This window comes from Crocodylus siamensis, chromosome 9, assembly GCF_052110815.1.
Source record: "Crocodylus siamensis isolate JL-2025a chromosome 9, ASM5211081v1, whole genome shotgun sequence".
NCBI classification, from domain to species: Eukaryota; Metazoa; Chordata; order Crocodylia; family Crocodylidae; genus Crocodylus; species Crocodylus siamensis.
In genome coordinates, this window is record NC_143403.1 from 61,076,904 (window position 1) to 61,095,696 (window position 18,793).

Here is an 18,793-nt window from a genome sequence, read left to right on the forward strand (position 1 = left end):
AGGATACTTTTTTTTTTTTTTTATAAATTACCAGACCAGTGGTTTACAGTAATTGCTGCAAATGTGGATTAGAATAAAACGAAGAAGCAAATAAAACCACTTAATGTTAACACAGTGGAATACATAAGCATAGCTTAACGTGCTTTAGGAGGGCTCCAATCTCCTGCCTAGTAGCGGGACATACGTTTTATAGCATACCTAATGATAAAAAGATTAGCTGGGGAATCATTTGAATGAGATTAAAAGTGGTGGAATCTGTATCTGACAACTGTAAATCACCAGCAAATCCTTTCTAACTAAGGTCCTATTCTTTTGGAAATATGCTAGCAGGCACACAGATAAAATGCAGCTAAAAGGATTCACAGGGAAGGTTCTGTGAATGTATGAACCTTTTTTTTCCTTATTTTTTAAAATAGTTATCACATAACCTCGTCATGATTCCACCTTCCATTTATTCTATGGTATTTAAAGCTGGAGGCATTGTTGGTTTTATTTTTCATACAGTATCGGCTGTGTCACAGTTTATAAGGATTGTTTCATATTTAGGTTATATATGTACTGATATTTCTATTACAGTGTTTTTGTTCCTGAAAAATCTCTTCTTGATTATTGCATTTGATTTTACATCTCAACCTATACTTCATTAATAGCAGTGGCAAAAACCTACCATTCAGTTTATATTTAGTACCCATAGTACAATGATGCCTAGATTTCTCTTCCGTCCTCCACCCCTACCTCCCATGCCCAATAAAACTGTCAGACTAAAATTTTTATGACCCAAAACAAGGAGAAATGGTTAGGTGTTTTATTAAGAGCTAAGCCTCTAGAAATCAGGCTTTATATTAACTGACTTTTTATTGCAATTCTCTGCTTTCTTTTACCACATCGGTAAATGCCCATTAGTGTATTTGAGGTAAAATCAGGGTCGAGGATCATTGAAATGCTAAATGTAAGCAAATCATTCCAACAAAATGATATAAGGTCCATGATGAATTTTGCCAACAAGACTTAATTTATATCCCCCTTCTTCAACCCATGAAGAATGAGATGGTGGTAGCTTCTTTTGTTTTTTAGCTATGGTGCTTATATGTAAACTTTCTGCCCTCTATGGAAATACTTACTACAAACACTCTTGCCTGCCCCAGATTTTATTTTTTGTTTCAATATATAGGAGTCTACGGACTGAGTAATTCTTTCTTGGATACTCCATGGAAAAAACTTCAGTATGGCAAGCAGCTTTTCACAGACGTGATCAAGCAAAGTCAGGACCTTACCAAAGAAGACCTGGTGAAGGAGCTCATTAAAGTGATGAATAATCAAGAGCCGTAAGAACACTGCTTACAGTTTACAAGCAATGCTATGCAGATATTTTAAAGCTCACATAGCTTTTTTTTATGTGTACAATAAGGACTTAACTGTGTGGAAAAGTTAGTGTGCTTTGTGCCCATTAAGTGTGTCCATTTTGGGACTTAATGCCAAGCTGTTAGTATGCTCTAAATTCACACCTACCTTACTGCACAATAACTTTCCTGTGTTGAGCAGCCCCTTGTGTGGCCTGAATTTGGCCTGTTATATCATAGGAGCGTTTGTATGCAGCACTGTTGCTTCCTGCATAAGAGGACTGTAACACTTACTGATACAGACCACCAACTAAGCAGAAGGAGCAGTTTTTTAAACATGGACGCAAAGTTCCCCAATCTTTGTCATTTTAAACCCAGTAAACGCAAAATGTAAGTGTGTGCGTGTGTGGTATTTCAAAACTTAAAAGTCAAAATAGATCTCCCAGGGTAAGACAAGGGCTTTAGAAAAAGTGAACTATGAGTTTTAATTAATGCATCTGTTCAGATATTTTAAGCTCCATTTTGCCATGCATTCAGTACTACAAATCAAAAACACTGGGATGCTTTGAGGAATTGCTATGCTGCATTGTTTAGCAGTGACTTGCACCAGACCCACACTTAAAATACACGTGCGCCCAAGGTTTCTATTCATCAGAATAACCTCGTTATCTAAGTGTCTCTGGTTATGAGATGGATATTTATTAAGACAGCATTAAGGTTCAAAATTATAAATCTATGGCTGAGAATTTCCAGAGCAGCCTATGATAATGAAGATGTTTCGGATGCATTAATTGTATAGGCTTTGTAAAGGTATATTGAATGCAATTAATTTCTACAGCAATCCCCCTTTACCACCACTTCCCCTGTTTGTGCCATGAATGGTGGCACCCTAGAAACTCCTTTCCTGCTCAGGTAAGTACCCTGAATTTGTATTCTTCCCTTCTCTCCTGCCTAGTCTGAGGGTGACCTCAGTTAAGCAGCTTTTTTACTGTAGAGGTCAAACAGTATCACCTCACAGTGCATCTGGAAAAGATTCTAGAGAGGCAGGGCTGAATTAGTCCGTATCCTGTTTCTTTCTACCCTCTTCACTCATGTTTCTCATGTGGCAAACAGTTGGTGAACTTGCATTTCTCTCTCTAATAGAACCTGCCACGAGTTGGTTCACTGGGGAAGGCAGAAACCTGAGCTGTGGGAGAAAGTAGAGTGCCACACACAATGATAGGGTGCAGGGAACTGTAGTTGAACTTCTCCAGATTGGGATACTGAAATACCAAGCTACATTTTTCCTTCACATTTGAGGGAATGTGCTAATGGTATGGACAGGAGGAAAGAGACATGCATGTCTTTCCAGTTCTACAGGTTCTATCTGACCATAGACACTGCTCAACACCCCACCAAAGGTATTATTAATTCCTGTTCATAGAACATAATGTTTTACACCTAGGTCCTCTTTCTAAATATTTCCAGACTTTATGATGGAGTTGTTGTTGTTTCATGGTTGGACACAGGCTTGTCTTTTGCTGTGAAATCCTCTGCAAACTCCATTTTTGTTAAATTTGATTAAGGGTATTTCTGTAGAAATTTCTAAGTCCCTCCCCCAAGATTCTTGCAGTAAGACCTGCCTGCTATCTTCAAGAGGCAAGAGACAGCCCCTATTATCTAACTGCATAATATTTGTTTGTGTGATGCACCTCCTAGTTGTTTGACCTTAAGTTTTATTACAGATTTCTGGAGAAAGTAGGAATGTAGAAAGAAAGGAATAGTAATGATGGGGAGAGGACTGTCAAGATACGGAATATATTTTTAAAGGTTGAAAGCTGATGAAACAAAGTTCAAGACATGAAGAAATTCTCTCTGTGAAAGAGCTCACAAGCTATGTTAATCTTCAGTTCTTTGCTTTCCAGTTTCTGCAGAGACGCATTGACAACCTTGGTTTTATTGTTATTTCCAAGCTATGGGTTGATTATGGGTAGTCGGTGTTGGAGAAATTGTTTTCAGTAATGGTGGGTGAGTACAAGTGCGGTTTGTTTTTCAGGCAGTTACCAGACCCTGCAATTGAGGACCAAGGACAGGACTACATACGGCCTATACTGAACAAGTATGCAGCTGTGTGTGTTCGTAGTCCAGGCTATGGAACAAGGTGAAGTAAATGAGGCAAAATAAAGTGATTACTGTATTAAGCCCATCTGAAGTCAAATGCTGCCATAAACCTTAACATTCAGGACCATGGAATGCATTCCTGTACTGCCTATAAACTTGGAGTATAAATATTTATCAGCTGTAATTGAGCAAAGTATCTTCCTATATTCTCATTTTTGTTATTCCTCACTTTTCTGACATGGCTTTTGCTTGACATTTATCCTTTGGTACCTGACTTAAGATTTGCCATACCACTTATTAATAACATTAGCCGTTTTATTTTTTTGTCTGTTTTAAGCTATCCAGTCTTTTCCTTTAAGTTCAAGATGGTGTTTTGTGTATATTAGGCTGTGAGTACTGTGCAAAACACAGGTCAGCAGTCTAGAACAGGGGCGCTCAACCTCCAGCATGCAGGCCAAATGCAGCCCGTGAAGACATGGCATCCAGCCTGCAGGGCTCCCCACAGGTTGGGAAATGTGGTGGGGAAAAGGTGGCAAGTAATACAGCTACCCTCCCTTGCTGCCAAATTCTCAAATCCCAAGCCCTGTGGCAGGTCAGTGCTGGGCCGCTCCCCCCTCCCCCAGCATGTCCAGATTGGGACTGGGCTATGTTCCCTTCCTCCCCCAAACCCCTGCCCTGTGGGGCTGGGTTGGGGTCAGGCTGCCCCCAGCTTCCCACATCCCACGTGGCCAGATGAAGCCCTGCCATGCGGATGCTGGGTACAGGATTGGACCAGCAGCTGGATCTGGCCTGCAGATGAACTAGGCACTCCCTATCCAGTCCCCTGTGGAAAAAGGTTGAGCATCCCTGGTCTAGAAGAATGCAGATGGCCATCGCTCCCATACACACAAACTTACCACTGCAGTTTCATATACATACAAAGAGATGATGCCTGTATACGTCCCAGCCCCTCAAATCTTCTTTCATCATTCAGTTACCCCTCCTCTGAGAAAACCACTGAATATTGACGGTTACCGATTCAGGCACTAGTTTCCCATAAAGAAAGAGCAAGAGTATTTTGCCTGTCCTGCATGTGTTTTAAAGAGAGTGGGGGGAAGAGGAGCTACTTTTTTTCCTTGAAGCCTCCACGAATGTCCCTTCATCCTCAGCCCCACATCCTTTTTTCTGTTTTAAGTTCCATCTTACGTTTTGTTGTCCCGCTTTCCTTTTTGCCATTTTTCCTGCCATTGTATCTTTAGTATGCCTTGTTGCCAGGCTGCCTCTCTACTAATGGCCTGGTTATATGGTTTCCCTCCTGATCATCGCTGACCAGACGAGCTCTACCAACTCAGATGCCCCAAAGAAACCTTTGAGAGGCCCTGAGTGCACACCCCAGCATTACATTCAGGCCTGACATCTTGGAAGCAAGAGGAAAGGCAGATAACATTGAGATCTTTTGGGGTGCTCCCAAGTGGTTTTTTTTCTACCCAACTTCATAGATTTCATAGATTTCATAGACATTAGGGCTGGAAGGGACCTCGGGAGATCGAGTCCAGCCCCCTGCCCAAAGGGCTTAGGTGTCTTAGTAGATTGATGAGCAAAAGGGTGTCTCCAGAATAGCCTGCACCCATTTGAGCAAGGGCTTTTGAAAGACTAACTTCATAACCTCTAAATAGTATTGGGGTCTGGCTGAAAAGCCATTGCAAAACGCAGGCCACTGGTTTGATGTAGAATAAAATATGTGCAAAATGTATTTCAAATGCAGCCTTTTGGCTATGTTTCTTTTATGGGACTCTCAAGTCCTAAAGTGGCGCATAGAGAGAGATTTTCTGTTTTTGTGTATTGCCGGTTAAATTCTGCCTGTTTTGGGGAAAGGAGAAGCAACACTAGATTGTCCTGAAGTATCTTGAAGTAGTTTTGACTTATTCCCAGTACATCAGTCACTTTGTTTCCCCAAATCCATTCTGGTTAGTCTCATTGCCCTCTGATACTTGGAGCTGGTTTAAAGTTGACAACTCAGCTTAAGCAAATTACAAATTGGACTGAGATTTAGAAAACCAGGATTCTTTTCCTGGCTCTGAATTAGTCTGCTGGGCAACCACAGGCAAAATGCTTCCCCCTTCGGTCCCTCAGTCTCCCCTCTGTAAAATGACATGGTTGTTCTTGAGATCTACTGGTGAAAAGCATCTCTGCTGAAATTGCCATTGATGTGATGAAAAAGAGCTGCTAACACAATGTATTTTGAGGTCGCTGGGATTGGAAGATTGAAGGAGGGCAAATGGAGAAATATGTAGAATTATTCCCTTGGAACGAGACGGAGAAGGAAGTTTAGGAAACATTAACAGTATGTCTGTGGAACTAGTCTAACTGTTTTTATGGCTACAGTTTCCATTTTGTTCTTAATATAGATTTTGTTCTTTGTACACCATGGCCCTCTTCATGCAACAGTCTCCAAGCCCCCTTTTAAACAGGTCATGAAACATAAAGGCACTGTACCCTTTTAGAATGATTAACAGCAATGAACGAATCTGGCTGTGGTCACAGAATCAATGGTAAAGCTAAACAAGGAACCCAAAGCGCTGATTGCCTCTTCCCCCAGTTGAATTGGGAGATTCAATTGCTAACTTGTGTAAAAACAGGATTAATTTAGATGTGAAATATGGGACAATTGAGCAGTATGCCTATGTCCCTGGGCATTCCTGTGATTTTTATACCTGTACTATTAGGATGGAGAATCAAGGCCAGAGCAAACTGTTCTCAGGTTTTCACATGCCCTACCTGTTTTTTCTGTGGATTTTTTTAGACTGAAGTTAGTGAAATTACACTGGTGTAAAACTTTTGAAAGAAGGGTTTCACCTCCATATACAGGAATCGTTCTGAGAAGTATTGTTCCTAAAGATGGAAACGGGTTGTTTTTATGACCTTACCCAGTATCCTTGGGTACTGATTAGTGGTATCCTCAGTAGAGGCTTGTATAGGCATTTGAGATCAAAGGGAAGAGGTAAGCAAGTATAAACAAACATCAAGGCTATATGGATCTGATGATATGTGTGCCAACAAAATGCTGCCAGGTAAAAATTATTTTTGGTTTCAAACTAACTTGAATACACTCGGTGATTAAAAAGCTTGTAATTAGTCTTCTCTATTTATTATACACCTTATCCATCAGCCTGCAGTCCTGTGTGTTGGTTGAGTTAATAAGTGCAGCAATGAAGCAAAACACTACAGACCTTGATTCAGTGGATTGAAAGGGAAAGAAAAACTGCTATTAGTCCTCCTCCTTCCAATCTGAATTTTCATCTCTGACCTATTTCTGTGATGTTGACATGATCAAAAGGAAACGTAATGGACCAAATTATAAGCCCAAGAAATATTTGTGTAAATGGTTAAACAACAGCAAAGCCTTTTTCCCCCCCCCCCCCACTTTTTTATTTCAGGACTAATACAGTCATCCTCATTGATGCAGAAGGACAAGTTACTTTCACAGAGCGCACCATGCTTGATGCAGATATCAACCAATGGAAAACGAGCACCTATCAATTCAAACTGCAGACCTAACAACTTTCCATTTGAATGGATCCTGATAAAAGAAACAAGAGAACAAGCCACTGAACTCCAATAAAGGCTTTGTGCCAGCCCCCAGAATCCAGAGACAGCAAAAAAAAAAAAAGCATAAGTTTATTTAAACCAGTAGCACACCCTAGCAACCACTCAAAACTTTTTGCACAAAACCAAAAAGGGCGGGAAAAGGGGCAACTTTTTTTACTCTGAACTGTAGCTGAATGAACAAATGTATTTGTTATTATGCAATTCTTTATTTTAACTTTAAGCTTAAAAGGGACATTGCCAGGCTAAAATCATATTGAAAAGTACCACTGTTGGTATCTGTTCTGCCTGGTCCTGGGAAGTACTTGTGTGCCTGTGATTTAAGGCCAAACAGATGGTATACATCGCCTTGGAAGATCAGGTCCAAGATGGTTAAAGCCAGTTTTCAAGATCTAACTTTCATTAGTTTTGCTAATTGAACTTGTTTGCACTGTAGGCACTTCACTCAGCTTAGATGGAGAAAGTCAGCTAAGCAGTTCCGTATCTGTGTAGTTGATTTTTCTCATCCCGCTGGGCACTGGCACAACTACGTAGGGGGATGGCTGGAAACGGTGCCTGGAAATATGTTCATCTGATTCCAAAAAAAAATCTGCAGAAGAATTTATAAGAGGGAGAGTGTTGTTTCTGTTGATTTTAAAATTCCTATATATTCAAGGTTTTTACAAAACCTGTCAGTGTCCCTTCAACAGGCCATTAGGGTTTTCCTGAGCTTGGGGTATGCGTATCAGTGAGTGTGCATTATGTTTGCAGCATTATATGTTCTAGTAACATATGAACTTTCCCACACAACGGAGGTGTAATGCTCTGCCTGGGGGAAGCAGGGCTTTGTTCTTCATTTCCTTCAACAGTACAGTGATTTATTCTGTACTCTTTATCGTTGCATCTAATACTTATTTGGGGGGATCGTGAAGTTGGAGTTTGGGTCTGTGCTATTTAGCTATTTCATTCAGGAGCAACTAAAACATCACAGAGCATGATGTGCTCTGCCTCTGAAGTGAGGGGTTCTTGTGCTCGCTCTTGTGGCACCTTGTGTTCCTGCAGTCTGACCATCTATCTTTTGTCCCCTTGTTTTATTTCCCAGCAGGGAGTCGAATAGTAGGATATACATTTGCTAGCAGAGATGAATATATGAAGTTTACATATACTTACACTTTTTTTGTAAGCACGTGGCTTTAGCCTTATTTCTGGGTGGGGCTGCTGATATCTCGCACTAAAATAGAACACTTGTTCTATGGTTATATTGCAGTTTTCTATTGCCGAAAAGAAAAAATCAGGTATTGTAGTACACTCCCTGTGTTCCTTGCAGCTGTGAACTATAAAGCTATTTAAATGCAAGTTTTCTTTCAGTTAGTCTATTCCAGAGGTGGGTGAAGGAGAGACGTTTGCTAATATCAAGGTATTTTTAAAATCCTACATTATTTATTTTTGCTGCTGTTTTGGTGATACTGCAGGTTATTCCAAATCCCAGATCTTAAATGAATAATATACACATGTCTCTGCCCCACAACCACCTCCATCTTCCCACATCCCCCCCACTCCCAGTCACTGAAAGAATTTTTTCTACAATTTTCTGATTATCACAGCCATAATTGCAAAGTAGCAGCATTTCCTCTGACCCACAGGAAACAATTGTTTCCTGCATTCTAGGCCTAAACTTCACACAGAAGTGCTTATAGGAAATCAAAGCCTCTTAGCATAGATTTTGCCCTGGAGGTCTGATTTGCTAGAGTTAGAACAGTGAAAGGCCATTCCTAGGAGGGCCCTCAATCTCAGGAGGTACCAAAATAGTATTCATGCTAATTTATTTCCTTTTTATATTTGCCTTTAAGTATTTCTGGCTATCAGGACTACTCACATGCTTAGTTAAGTATGTGCTTAAGTGCTTTGATGTTTTAGGACCACACTGTGTATGGCACATGTTTAAGTGCATTTTCTGACAAACCTTAAGCACAAGACTGTTCATATAACCGTCTCAATTGGAGCTGCACCTTTTTGTGTCATGACATATCGATAGTGCACTTGGTTTCACTGTAGGAGACTCCCAGATGCTCTTTTTGCATGCTGTAGGTGGAGTTTCCCATATCTTTACTGGCTGTTAATATCAGTGATTTTAATTTTATTGGAGGTGGGGAGGGGGGTATATGTATACACATATAACATAAAAATCGGATACATTTCCACATAAGCAAATAAAATAGTCGATAAGCAATGTGAGAAATTTTATATAACTTAACACTACCACTAAAAATAAATAAATAACACTACCACTAAAACAAAAATTTGCTAATGGAACACATCTGATAATCACGCCAGCCCGCATTTCCAAGTGTCAACGATTCTGATTTAGTGCTGGCAATATTTGGCTGAGCCTTAAACTTCCAAGAGTTTCTCAATGCAATATGCTAAACAACTGTTTTTAATTTTGAAGCTGCAAGCAAGCTTTCAAAACAAATGAATTTCTGTTATTACTAAATCTGTCAGACTCCAATTCATATTCACCCTCTTATTTAAATGTTTTAAAATTATATTGCTGAGATACGTATGGCCAAGACGTTACCTACTTTTTTGTTTCTTAATAGAAAAATCACTTTCACTGCTTTTTTCTCTTCAAAATGGCTTCCAAACACAAATCTTCACAGCAGCTTTGTGAACTGGGGAAGGGATTAGCCCTGTCTTGAAGGGAAAACTGAGATGGGGATTTAATCTTTGTCAACTGGGGTGTGAACACATGAGGCCCTAATACTGTTTCCTGGGCTCACATGAAATCTTGATTTCTTTGGTTTTGTATTTGTGGGAAGTATTGTACTTTTAGTTTCTGAAAGGTAAAACCGAAATGATATTAAATTACACATTCAATTTATATATAATTGAATTCTAAAGAAAATGCCTAATGTTCCTCTGATCAGTGCATCAGAAGAGTTGATGAAGTGTGAACCCTACTTTACTTTTGAAGCCCATTGGATTTTTGCTGTTGGCTTTAGTGGGAACAAGATCGGGTTTACTCTTCTGAGTTGTGCTGATATTGGCAATGAAGCTTGCATACAGAAATGTTCAGGTATAATGGATTGTATAAGCTGGTGTTCACTGCTAAGTGTTCATTTTGGTTTCATTGAATGCACTGGAAATAGTCAACTGTAGCTAAGTATCAAAGACAAAATTGTCAGGGAAAGCATTTTATTTTTATAAGGTATTTTAAAATAAGAGAAAACTGTGAATTAAATGTATACATCAGTTATCCGACGACATTTTTAGGTTTCTTAATTTACATAGAGTAGGTTTTAAAGTCAAAGTTACAGCAGCTTTTTCTTCTACCTAATCAGTTGTTTTATCACTGAAATGGTAACAAGGAATTTTAAAATACTATTTATAACTTCTTGATTCCATTTTTCTTGCTTTGTAAACTTGTTTTATATATTGTCATTTGCATATCTGTATTCAGAGGCAGAGTCAGAATAAACTCAATTTGGTGACCAAATATTTTCCACTTTAAATTGTGTGGGGTTTATGCCTGTTTGTATAAAGGAGGAGGGTAAAATACTGCTTAGGAGGACTACAGCTGAAAGACCAGGTATAGGAAAAATACTGTTTCCAATAAATTATTCTTGTTTTTTTCTCAGGGTGGCGTTTTCAAAACCATTCGACTATACTCTGCTTAAGAACATAAGAAATGCCATAGCTGATCAGAGCACAGGTCCACCTAGTCCTCTCCCTCGGTGGATGAAGAGGGGAAGAGTCTTTAAGCAGGGCATATCCAGGATGCTTGATTTCCTGCCCCTTTTCTATTACAGCTTGCTGTTACCTAGTGTTTTACCTTGAGTAATTAAATGTGCTTTTAAAGGTTCACCTGGGCACTAAATTGTAGTTCCAGGCTAATCTAGGAATCGGCCTAGGGTAAACTACATACTGGGAAGTCTTCAGGCTAGTTTGACAAATGTATTAACTACCTCGAGTTAATTGGCAGTCAATTAACCTGAGGGCAAAATGATAGTGTAAGCACATGCACTGAATGTATTGAAGTCAATTGGAGCAGTGTTGGGCTGACACTGAATACTCTTGTAAAATGTCCTGCAATATAACTTGTCAGCACAGGAAGAAATTCACTGTCCTAGTAATACCAGTATAATTTTCCTGCTATAACTCCCTATGTTGACACTTGTGGTATAAGAGTGCTTCTATGCAGTTGAAGTGACAGAACTTCCCAAAACCCCAAAGTTGTGTGTGAATGAGAGGTTTTTGAAACTGGGCTTGACCAGCTGAATGTCTCTTATGCTTAGGATCACCATAATTTTCACTTAGATTCTCAGGACCGCTTTGGCATACAAGACCTTTATTTTCATATAGCAGTCGTCATTCCCACAGGGAATACTAGGGCACAGGTGGAGAATTCCCCCTGCATGTGTAGAGGCCTACTGAATGTTTTCCCACAGTGCTGAGCGTATTAATCAAGTGCCTCTTGGTCATGGTAGTTTTCCTGAGGTCCAAGTAATCTAGGCTGGACAACTGACTTGCAAAATAGGTCCGTGTATGCCAGCTGCAATGGGCTGCATCAGTGTTTCTCAGGCTTCAGCCCTCAGAGCTGTTATCTAGTCCAGGGGTTTTCAACCTGGGGTTACTTTGGAAAGCCCCAGGGGGTATGCAGCAGTGGCCCGGAGAAGCCACTGACACTTCCATTTCCACCCCCCATGCCCATTGACTGGCCACTGGAGGAATCCTCATTTCTCAACTGGCTGCTGGGGTACCCCGACCAAAAAAGGTTGGAAACCCCTGATCTAGCCCATAGGTTCCCTCTGAATCTGGAAATGTAGTGGAAAGGGAGCAGTAGCAGGGTTAACTGCTCCGACACCCATGGCAATTGGTACTGCCCCATTCCCCTATCACCAGATCTGTAGGGAGCCCCACAGTCTGGATGATATGGCTCCATGTACTAGATTGATGCAATGTGCAGAGTTGTGCTGTAACCACATCCAGCACATTGAGGGCATGGCTGCTTGCACTTGTGAACTATATGCACCAACCCTGTGGGGCAAATAGGTTGAGTACCACTAGTCTGCATGATCATTTTTGAGGGTTTAATTTTCCTGGTTCTGTCCTCATGGCATCCTAAAAGCAGAGTACTGAGATTTCCTGTCCTACCTGTGAACTTGTCATTGATAACTCAAGCAGGATAACTTGGTACTGGCTTTGCATGTTTAGTTCAGACTTGAGACCTGATCTCTTAGATCAGCTGAAATCCACTGACTTCAATTACGGGCCTAAGAGAGATACTATGCTTGAGGAAAAACTGCTAGCTTTTATCTAGCTCTTTACACTGAGAGATTTAAAGGCATTTTACAAAGGAGGGATCAGTATCATTTATTATAATTGTAGAGAAGAGGAAACCGAGGCACAGGAGGAAAACTTACTTGAATGTATCAAGCAGGGTCTTAAATGGGTAGAAGCTGGTGGCAAAAAATAACAAATATGAATACTCCTGCCTCTTAGGATGGAGAGGAGCTATCCAGCAGTTTGTCTTAACTCTTTTCAGCATTCTTCCAGACTAATGGATGATGACCTTAAGAAGACCAGCAGTTAAGGTAAAATTGTCCCATACTTGCTTGGCATGATGGTACGTTTAAGAGACACTGAATTCCAAGGCAGACCAGACCTGTGATTAGCATGCAAGAGTGTATTTACCCAGTGTTGAGACCCTTCCAATAACTTTTGAGTGTTTGAGGGAGACTTATTAGCTGCTACCTGGCTGCCCTGATCACTGCTGCCACCTCTCCTGCATCCCTAGATAGACATGGAGGGAAATGGTTTGGCAAGGCCCACTGTTCCTGCAATCACAGCATATGCTACCATAAAAGAAGTTTGAGTAAAGTCTTTTGCAAAGTGGATTTGCACACTCAGTCCTTTGTTTTGCTCCTCAGGTTGTGTGTTTTTGCATCTCCTCAGCCTGCAGAGGACTAATATGGGAGGAAGCTTGCTGGAATCTGAAGTTTTGCAGTAAAAGAAGATGCCAAGATCTTGGCACCCCTATTAAGGGTTCATATTTAAGGGTACCATGAAGAAAAACAGTAATACACAAGTTCAAGAAACAGGCTGAAGACAAGCCTCTACCTCTTAGATGGATTAAAGTTTCTGTTGCTTTTGAATGTGTCCTAAAACTGAGTCAGTGTTACATACCTGGTAGTATTCTTTAATTTTCAGTATCCAAAGGTATTTATAATGAAGACTTAATTATATTTTAATATCATTTTTTAAGGTGCAACAATATAGATTTTATCCAGTCTCGACTGTAGAGTATAACACAGCTATTGTTTTTCTAAACTATTTGTTATTGCAAATTAAATACAATGGACTGAATATTACGACATGGTACTAAACGGACTTAAGCTCTCATTGAGAGGAAACATAAACAATATTTACCAAGGTCTTCTCAAAATGAGAGTCCTTAAAACATCTAGAGGGTAAATAGGAAAGCAAAAGTTAGGCATCTTTAAACTTGAATTCTCGCCAAAGAATTCAGACAACAAAACTTGCCCCTCTGGCTTAACAAACATCCCTATTTATACAGAATATTAACTAGTAAGTATTAGTTCCACATCATTCAGACTCACATAATAGAACATTGGATAATTCTTTATATGATTCATTTTCCACAGAGGCATCTTGCTGATGGCTTTTGAGGACCTATGAAAGGCTCTTAACTTGTTGGAAATAGAATCTGTATTGTAATCAGCTGAAGAGGAAGCAGCAGAACAAATTATAAGAACCACACAACCCATCTATGCCACTCAAGCTGTGGTATTTAAGCTTGACAAGGAGAGTGAAGAGATAAAGTTGAGCATAGTTATACAAGGAGATACTATCTGTTTGAAACATCCTGCCTGGAGAAGAACTTAAAGTGATCAAAACTGCAGGATCAGATTAAAGTATTAAAATATCTTCCTCCCTTTTTAAAGTACAAGATCAAAGGGCAAGAATTAGAACTTTATTGAAGAAAACAGATCATATAAAATAGCAAAAAAGCAAGCTTGATACTGGTTAACATGAAGGTTTTGACACCCTTGTACTGCCATGATAAATGGAAAAGATTATGATCATGCCACCAAAAATTAGCAGTTTAAGGACTGAGGAGGCAGGGGGAATGTAGTTGATTTTGACAAGGGAAAAATGTAATAAAACCACGTCTTCAAAGCGTCTTTCGACTCCTGCAGAAGCTCAAGTAGAAATATGCACTAGCCAAATTACAAGCACAAAATATGAAGAGTGACTCGGAGATGTCTGGTGAAGAGCCAGGACATTTGTTAGCACTTAAATGCTTTCTTCATTGTACTGTGTAAGCAGAGAATCTGAGCACGGCCCGATTTGACTAGCAGTATATGTTTGCAACATATGCACAAGACTGTTCTTATCATCAGCTAGAAATGACCTGAGGACTCATAAAATAGTTTTTAATCTAGGCTGGAAGATCCATAATGCTATGACTTGCATTTGCAATAAAAATTGGAACTCCTAACCAGTATGTCAAAAAGATCCTTACAGTGAGGTAAGAACTGTGCAGTGCATGAAGAGAACATGAATGCTTTGATGGCATGATGCCAGGGACACAGCAAGAGGTAAGACTTGTACATCAAAGGATTTTTTATTTATTTATTTTTCTTCCCCCCTCCCTTCTCCACTGCCTGCCCTAAGTAAATAGGAATAGGTTGGTCAGGCAAAATGAAAGACTATTTTTTGACACTACCCCTTTCTCCTCCTGGAATCTGAAAGCCATTAGAAGTCAAGGGTGCATAACACACCTTAACTCCTTTTAAAAAAAAAAAATTCTCAACTCTGATCTTCTTCACCTACCTTCTCTAACCAAAATGCTGCTACTAAAACCTTCCACTTCATAGATTTCATAGACATTAGGGCTGGAAGGGACCTCAGAAGATCATCAAGCGCGAAGGGCAGGAAGTCAGCTGGGATCATAGGATCATAAGTATCCAATTTGCTCTTGAAGGTGTTCAATGTAGGCGCTTGAACCACCTTCGATGGCAGGCTGTTCCAGACCTTGGGGGCTTGGACAACAAAGAAATTCTTCCTTATGTCCAGCCTGAAACAGTCTTGTAGCAGTTTATGACCATTCGACCTCGTCATCCCTTGGGGCGCTCTGGTGAACAAACGTTCCCCCAGATCCTGGTGGTCACCCCTGATGAACTTTAGGTGACCATCAGATCACCCCAGAGCCTACGCTTTTTCAGGCTAAAGAGCCCCATGTCTCTCAGCCTGTCGTCATAAGGTCTGTTTTCCTGACCTCTGATCATGCGCATGGCTCTTCTCTGGACTCTCTCAAGCTTCTCCACATCCTTTTTGAATTGTGGAGCCCAAAACTGGATGCAGTACTCCAGCTGCAGCCTCATCAAGGTCGAGTACAAGGCGAGAATGACATCCCGGGATTTGCTCGAGAAGCATCTATGGATGCAAGCCAGCATTTTGGTCGCTTTACTAGCCGCCTATCGCATTGCAGGCTCATGTTCATCTTGTGGTCAATGATGACCCCCAAGTCTCTTTCTTCCATAGTGCTAGCCAGCATAGCACTGCAGAGCCTGTAAAGATGCTGCAGATTTTTCCTCCCAAGGTGGAGAACCTTGCATTGGTCAGTGTTTAAACACCATCAGGTTCTCATCCACCCATTTGCTGAGCCTGTCCAGGTCAGCCTGGATCACCAGCCTGTCTTCTGGCGTGGATGCTTTGCCCCAAAGTTTGGTGTCATCGGCAAACTTGGCTTCTGACTCCAATGTCCACATCATTAATGAAGATGTTGAACAATATGGGTCTAAGAACAGAGCCTTGGGGGACCCCATTGGTCACAAGACACCATGATGAGTGACTTCCATCAATTGCTACCCTCTGGGTCCAGCCACGGAGCCAATTTTCCAGCCAGTGGATCATGGTGGTCCCAAGGCCACAATTGGCCAGTTTCGCCAAGAGGTGATCATGGGATACCAGATCAAAGGCTTTTTTGAAGTCAAGATATATGACATCAATCTCTTCTCCCTTGTCCAGGTGATGGGTCATCTGGTCATAGGAGGAAATGAGATCAGTCAAGCAAGACCTACCTGCAACAAACCTGTGCTGGCTATCCCTTAGGATGTTGGCATTGGCCAGTCCATTAAGGATGGCCTCTTTAATAAACTTTTCTAATCTTCCCCGGGATAGAAGTCAGGCTGATATGCCTATAGTTAGCCGGATCCACTTTCCTCCATTTCTTGAAGATAGGCACCACATTGGCCTTCTTCCAGTTTTTGGGCACTACACCAGAGTGCCAGGAGTTTTCAAAGATCCATGCCAGAGGCTGGGCTATGATTCTCGCCAGCTCCTTGAGTACCCTGGGGTGCAGATTGTCAGGGCCAGCTGACTTGAAGGTATCCAGCTTCTCAAGATGTTCCTTCACGAGGTCAGCATTAATGGAGGGCAGGAGATCTCCCTCACCCGGACCTCCCTGTCCTGTAGTGGGCATAGGTGTCCCATGGGACCGATGAAAGACTTACGCAAAGTACGCATTTAATAGGTTGGCTTTTTCCTGGGCGTCAGTTGCCCCATCTGGTTCAGCAGGGATCCAACGTCGCTCTTGCTTTTTCTCCGGCTCCCCACATATCTGAAAAAGGATTTTTTATTGTCCTTGATGCTCAAAGCTAGTTGGAGTTCAGTTGCAGCCCTGGCTTTCCTGGTTTGCTCCCTGCAGGACCAGACCAGTGCAGAATAATCCTCCTTGGAGGTGAATCCCATCCTCCATCCTTTGTAGGCCTTTCTTTTTAGCCTCAGGAGGTCTGCTAAGTCCCTGGAGAGCCAGGGGGCTGCTGTGCCCTCTTGCTGCCTTTTCTTCGAGATGGAATAGACTTAGCTTGTGCATTGAGGATTGTTTCCTTGAGGAGCAACCACTCTTCTTGAACTCCCCTCTCGGGTCGTGGTCCCTTAGGGCCTCTGTGACAAGCCTCCTGAGCTTGTCAAAGTTGGCTTTCCTGAAGTCAAGGATTTCTGTGTTGCTGACTGGTTTGCCAGCTTTATGGCAGATGGTGAAGTTGATCAGCTTGTGGTTGCTGTCACTCAGCTTCCCATCGATCACTAGGTCGCCAATTAGGTCATCCCCTGTAGCCAGTACCAGGTTGAGCAGCGCTTTTCTTCCCAGCCCATGGACTTCTTGAGTCAGGTAGAGGTCATCCATGCATGAGAGAGAGTTTTGCAAGCGCTCGGATTTTGTTGAGTGATCTTCCCATGAGATGTCCGGGTAATTGAAGTCACCCATGACAACCATGGTCCTGGAGCATGTGGCCTCAGCCAGTTCCCAGGTGAACTCCTGGTCAAGCTCAGGACTTTGTGGGGAGGTCTGTAGTAGACTCCCACCATTGTGTCCCCTGTGCCATGTTCCCCACGGATTTTAACCCAGAGGGTCTCTAGCTGTCCATGCTGGTTGCCAACATCAGCTTGCAGGGATGCGTAGCTTTCCTTAACATAGAGAGCTACACTACACCTCTGCCCCTTTTTATCTACACAATCCCTCCTGTACAGGGTATAGCCATGTAGACCCATGGTCCAGTCATGGGTGGAGTCCCACCAGGTCTCCATTCTCCCTATGACATCATAATTATTTGCATGGAGCAGGAGGACAAGCTCCTCCTGCTTATTCCCCAAGCTCCTGGCATTTGTGTTCAGGCAGGCAAGTGTCCCCTTGGGCTTTTGCCTTGCCCACAGATTGTACCAGGTCTGGGGCAGGGGTGGGCTCCCTTAAGTGCCTTGGGCTGCTGGCTTTGCAAGGGTTGCTCAGCTGGCCAGCAGTGGCGGCAGTCCCCCCGACCCCCCAGCGGGCTTAAAAGCCCAGTGGAGCAGGTCTAAGCCTGCTGTGGGATGGGCTTAGTTCTCAGCGCACAATCCACATTTCCAATATGTATCCTGATTAAAAAGTGACTAATATATTTTTGATCTCAGTATTTCTGTATTGCTTTTTTTTTTGTTTGCTTATTTGTTCTGTGATTTCTGTGTAGCCTTGTGTCTCTTTATTTATAGAACATCGAACTAAACTCCCCTGTTTTATTAATTATTATTTAGCTTTTAGCTCTTTTATTGATGCAGGACCCTGGGGTCCCAATAAGAGGATCTCCTTTTGTGGTTAAACATTATCAAATCTATGGGAAGAGCTGTTCCTTGAAGATGGAAAGACTTCAGGCTTCATGTTAAGTTCACCCTTAGCGAACATAAGACCAAACCTCCTACTAAAATTAAAATGACTAGACAGGTATGTGATTTGAACTGTGCTTCTGGTTGCTTATTTTCACACTTAGCTGCACCAAAATAGTTGCACTGTGAAAGTCACTGTTAAGTGTATGCAATATAGCATATTTACTACTGTACTGCAAAGGACCAACTGTGGTATCTTTACCTTAATTCAGGAAAGCACTTGAGCACATGTGGAAAATGCACACTGTTCACGTGCACACTTACTAAAATGCATGTAAATACATGTATAACTTCAACAACATACCCAAATCCTGTTAGCTTTCAGTGAAATCGATGGGACCATATACCTGTACTTAAAGAAGTGTGTGTGGGTGCTTAAATGCTCTCAGTAGGGTTGAATCTGAGACGGTCCCATAATAGCTTCTGTTCATAAGCTTGTTCTCTGTGTAGTCTCTGAAAAGGCAACATGCCTATTAGCATAATAAGGTGTTCTATAGGCCTGCGTGAAGTGGCTAGTGTTCGCTTTGGTTTCGGATTTGGCCGATTCGGGGGACAGTGATTCAATT

General features: G+C 41.6%; 1 protein-coding gene across 3 annotated transcripts in view; it reads left to right on the forward strand.

The window, feature by feature from the left end:
* TANGO2 (transport and golgi organization 2 homolog) overlaps positions 1 to 10,535 on the forward strand; it is an 82,492-nt gene extending 71,957 nt beyond the window's left edge. For all 3 annotated transcript variants that reach the window (XM_090062979.1, XM_090062980.1, XM_090062981.1), the window contains 3 exons: positions 1,172 to 1,325; positions 3,376 to 3,480; positions 6,857 to 10,535. In XM_090062979.1, the coding sequence (XP_089919105.1) occupies positions 1,172 to 1,325; positions 3,376 to 3,480; positions 6,857 to 6,977 (380 nt within the window). In that variant the 3' untranslated portion in view covers positions 6,978 to 10,535. The remainder of the gene's footprint in view (positions 1 to 1,171; positions 1,326 to 3,375; positions 3,481 to 6,856) is intronic.
* The last annotated feature ends 8,258 nt before the right edge of the window (positions 10,536 to 18,793 follow it).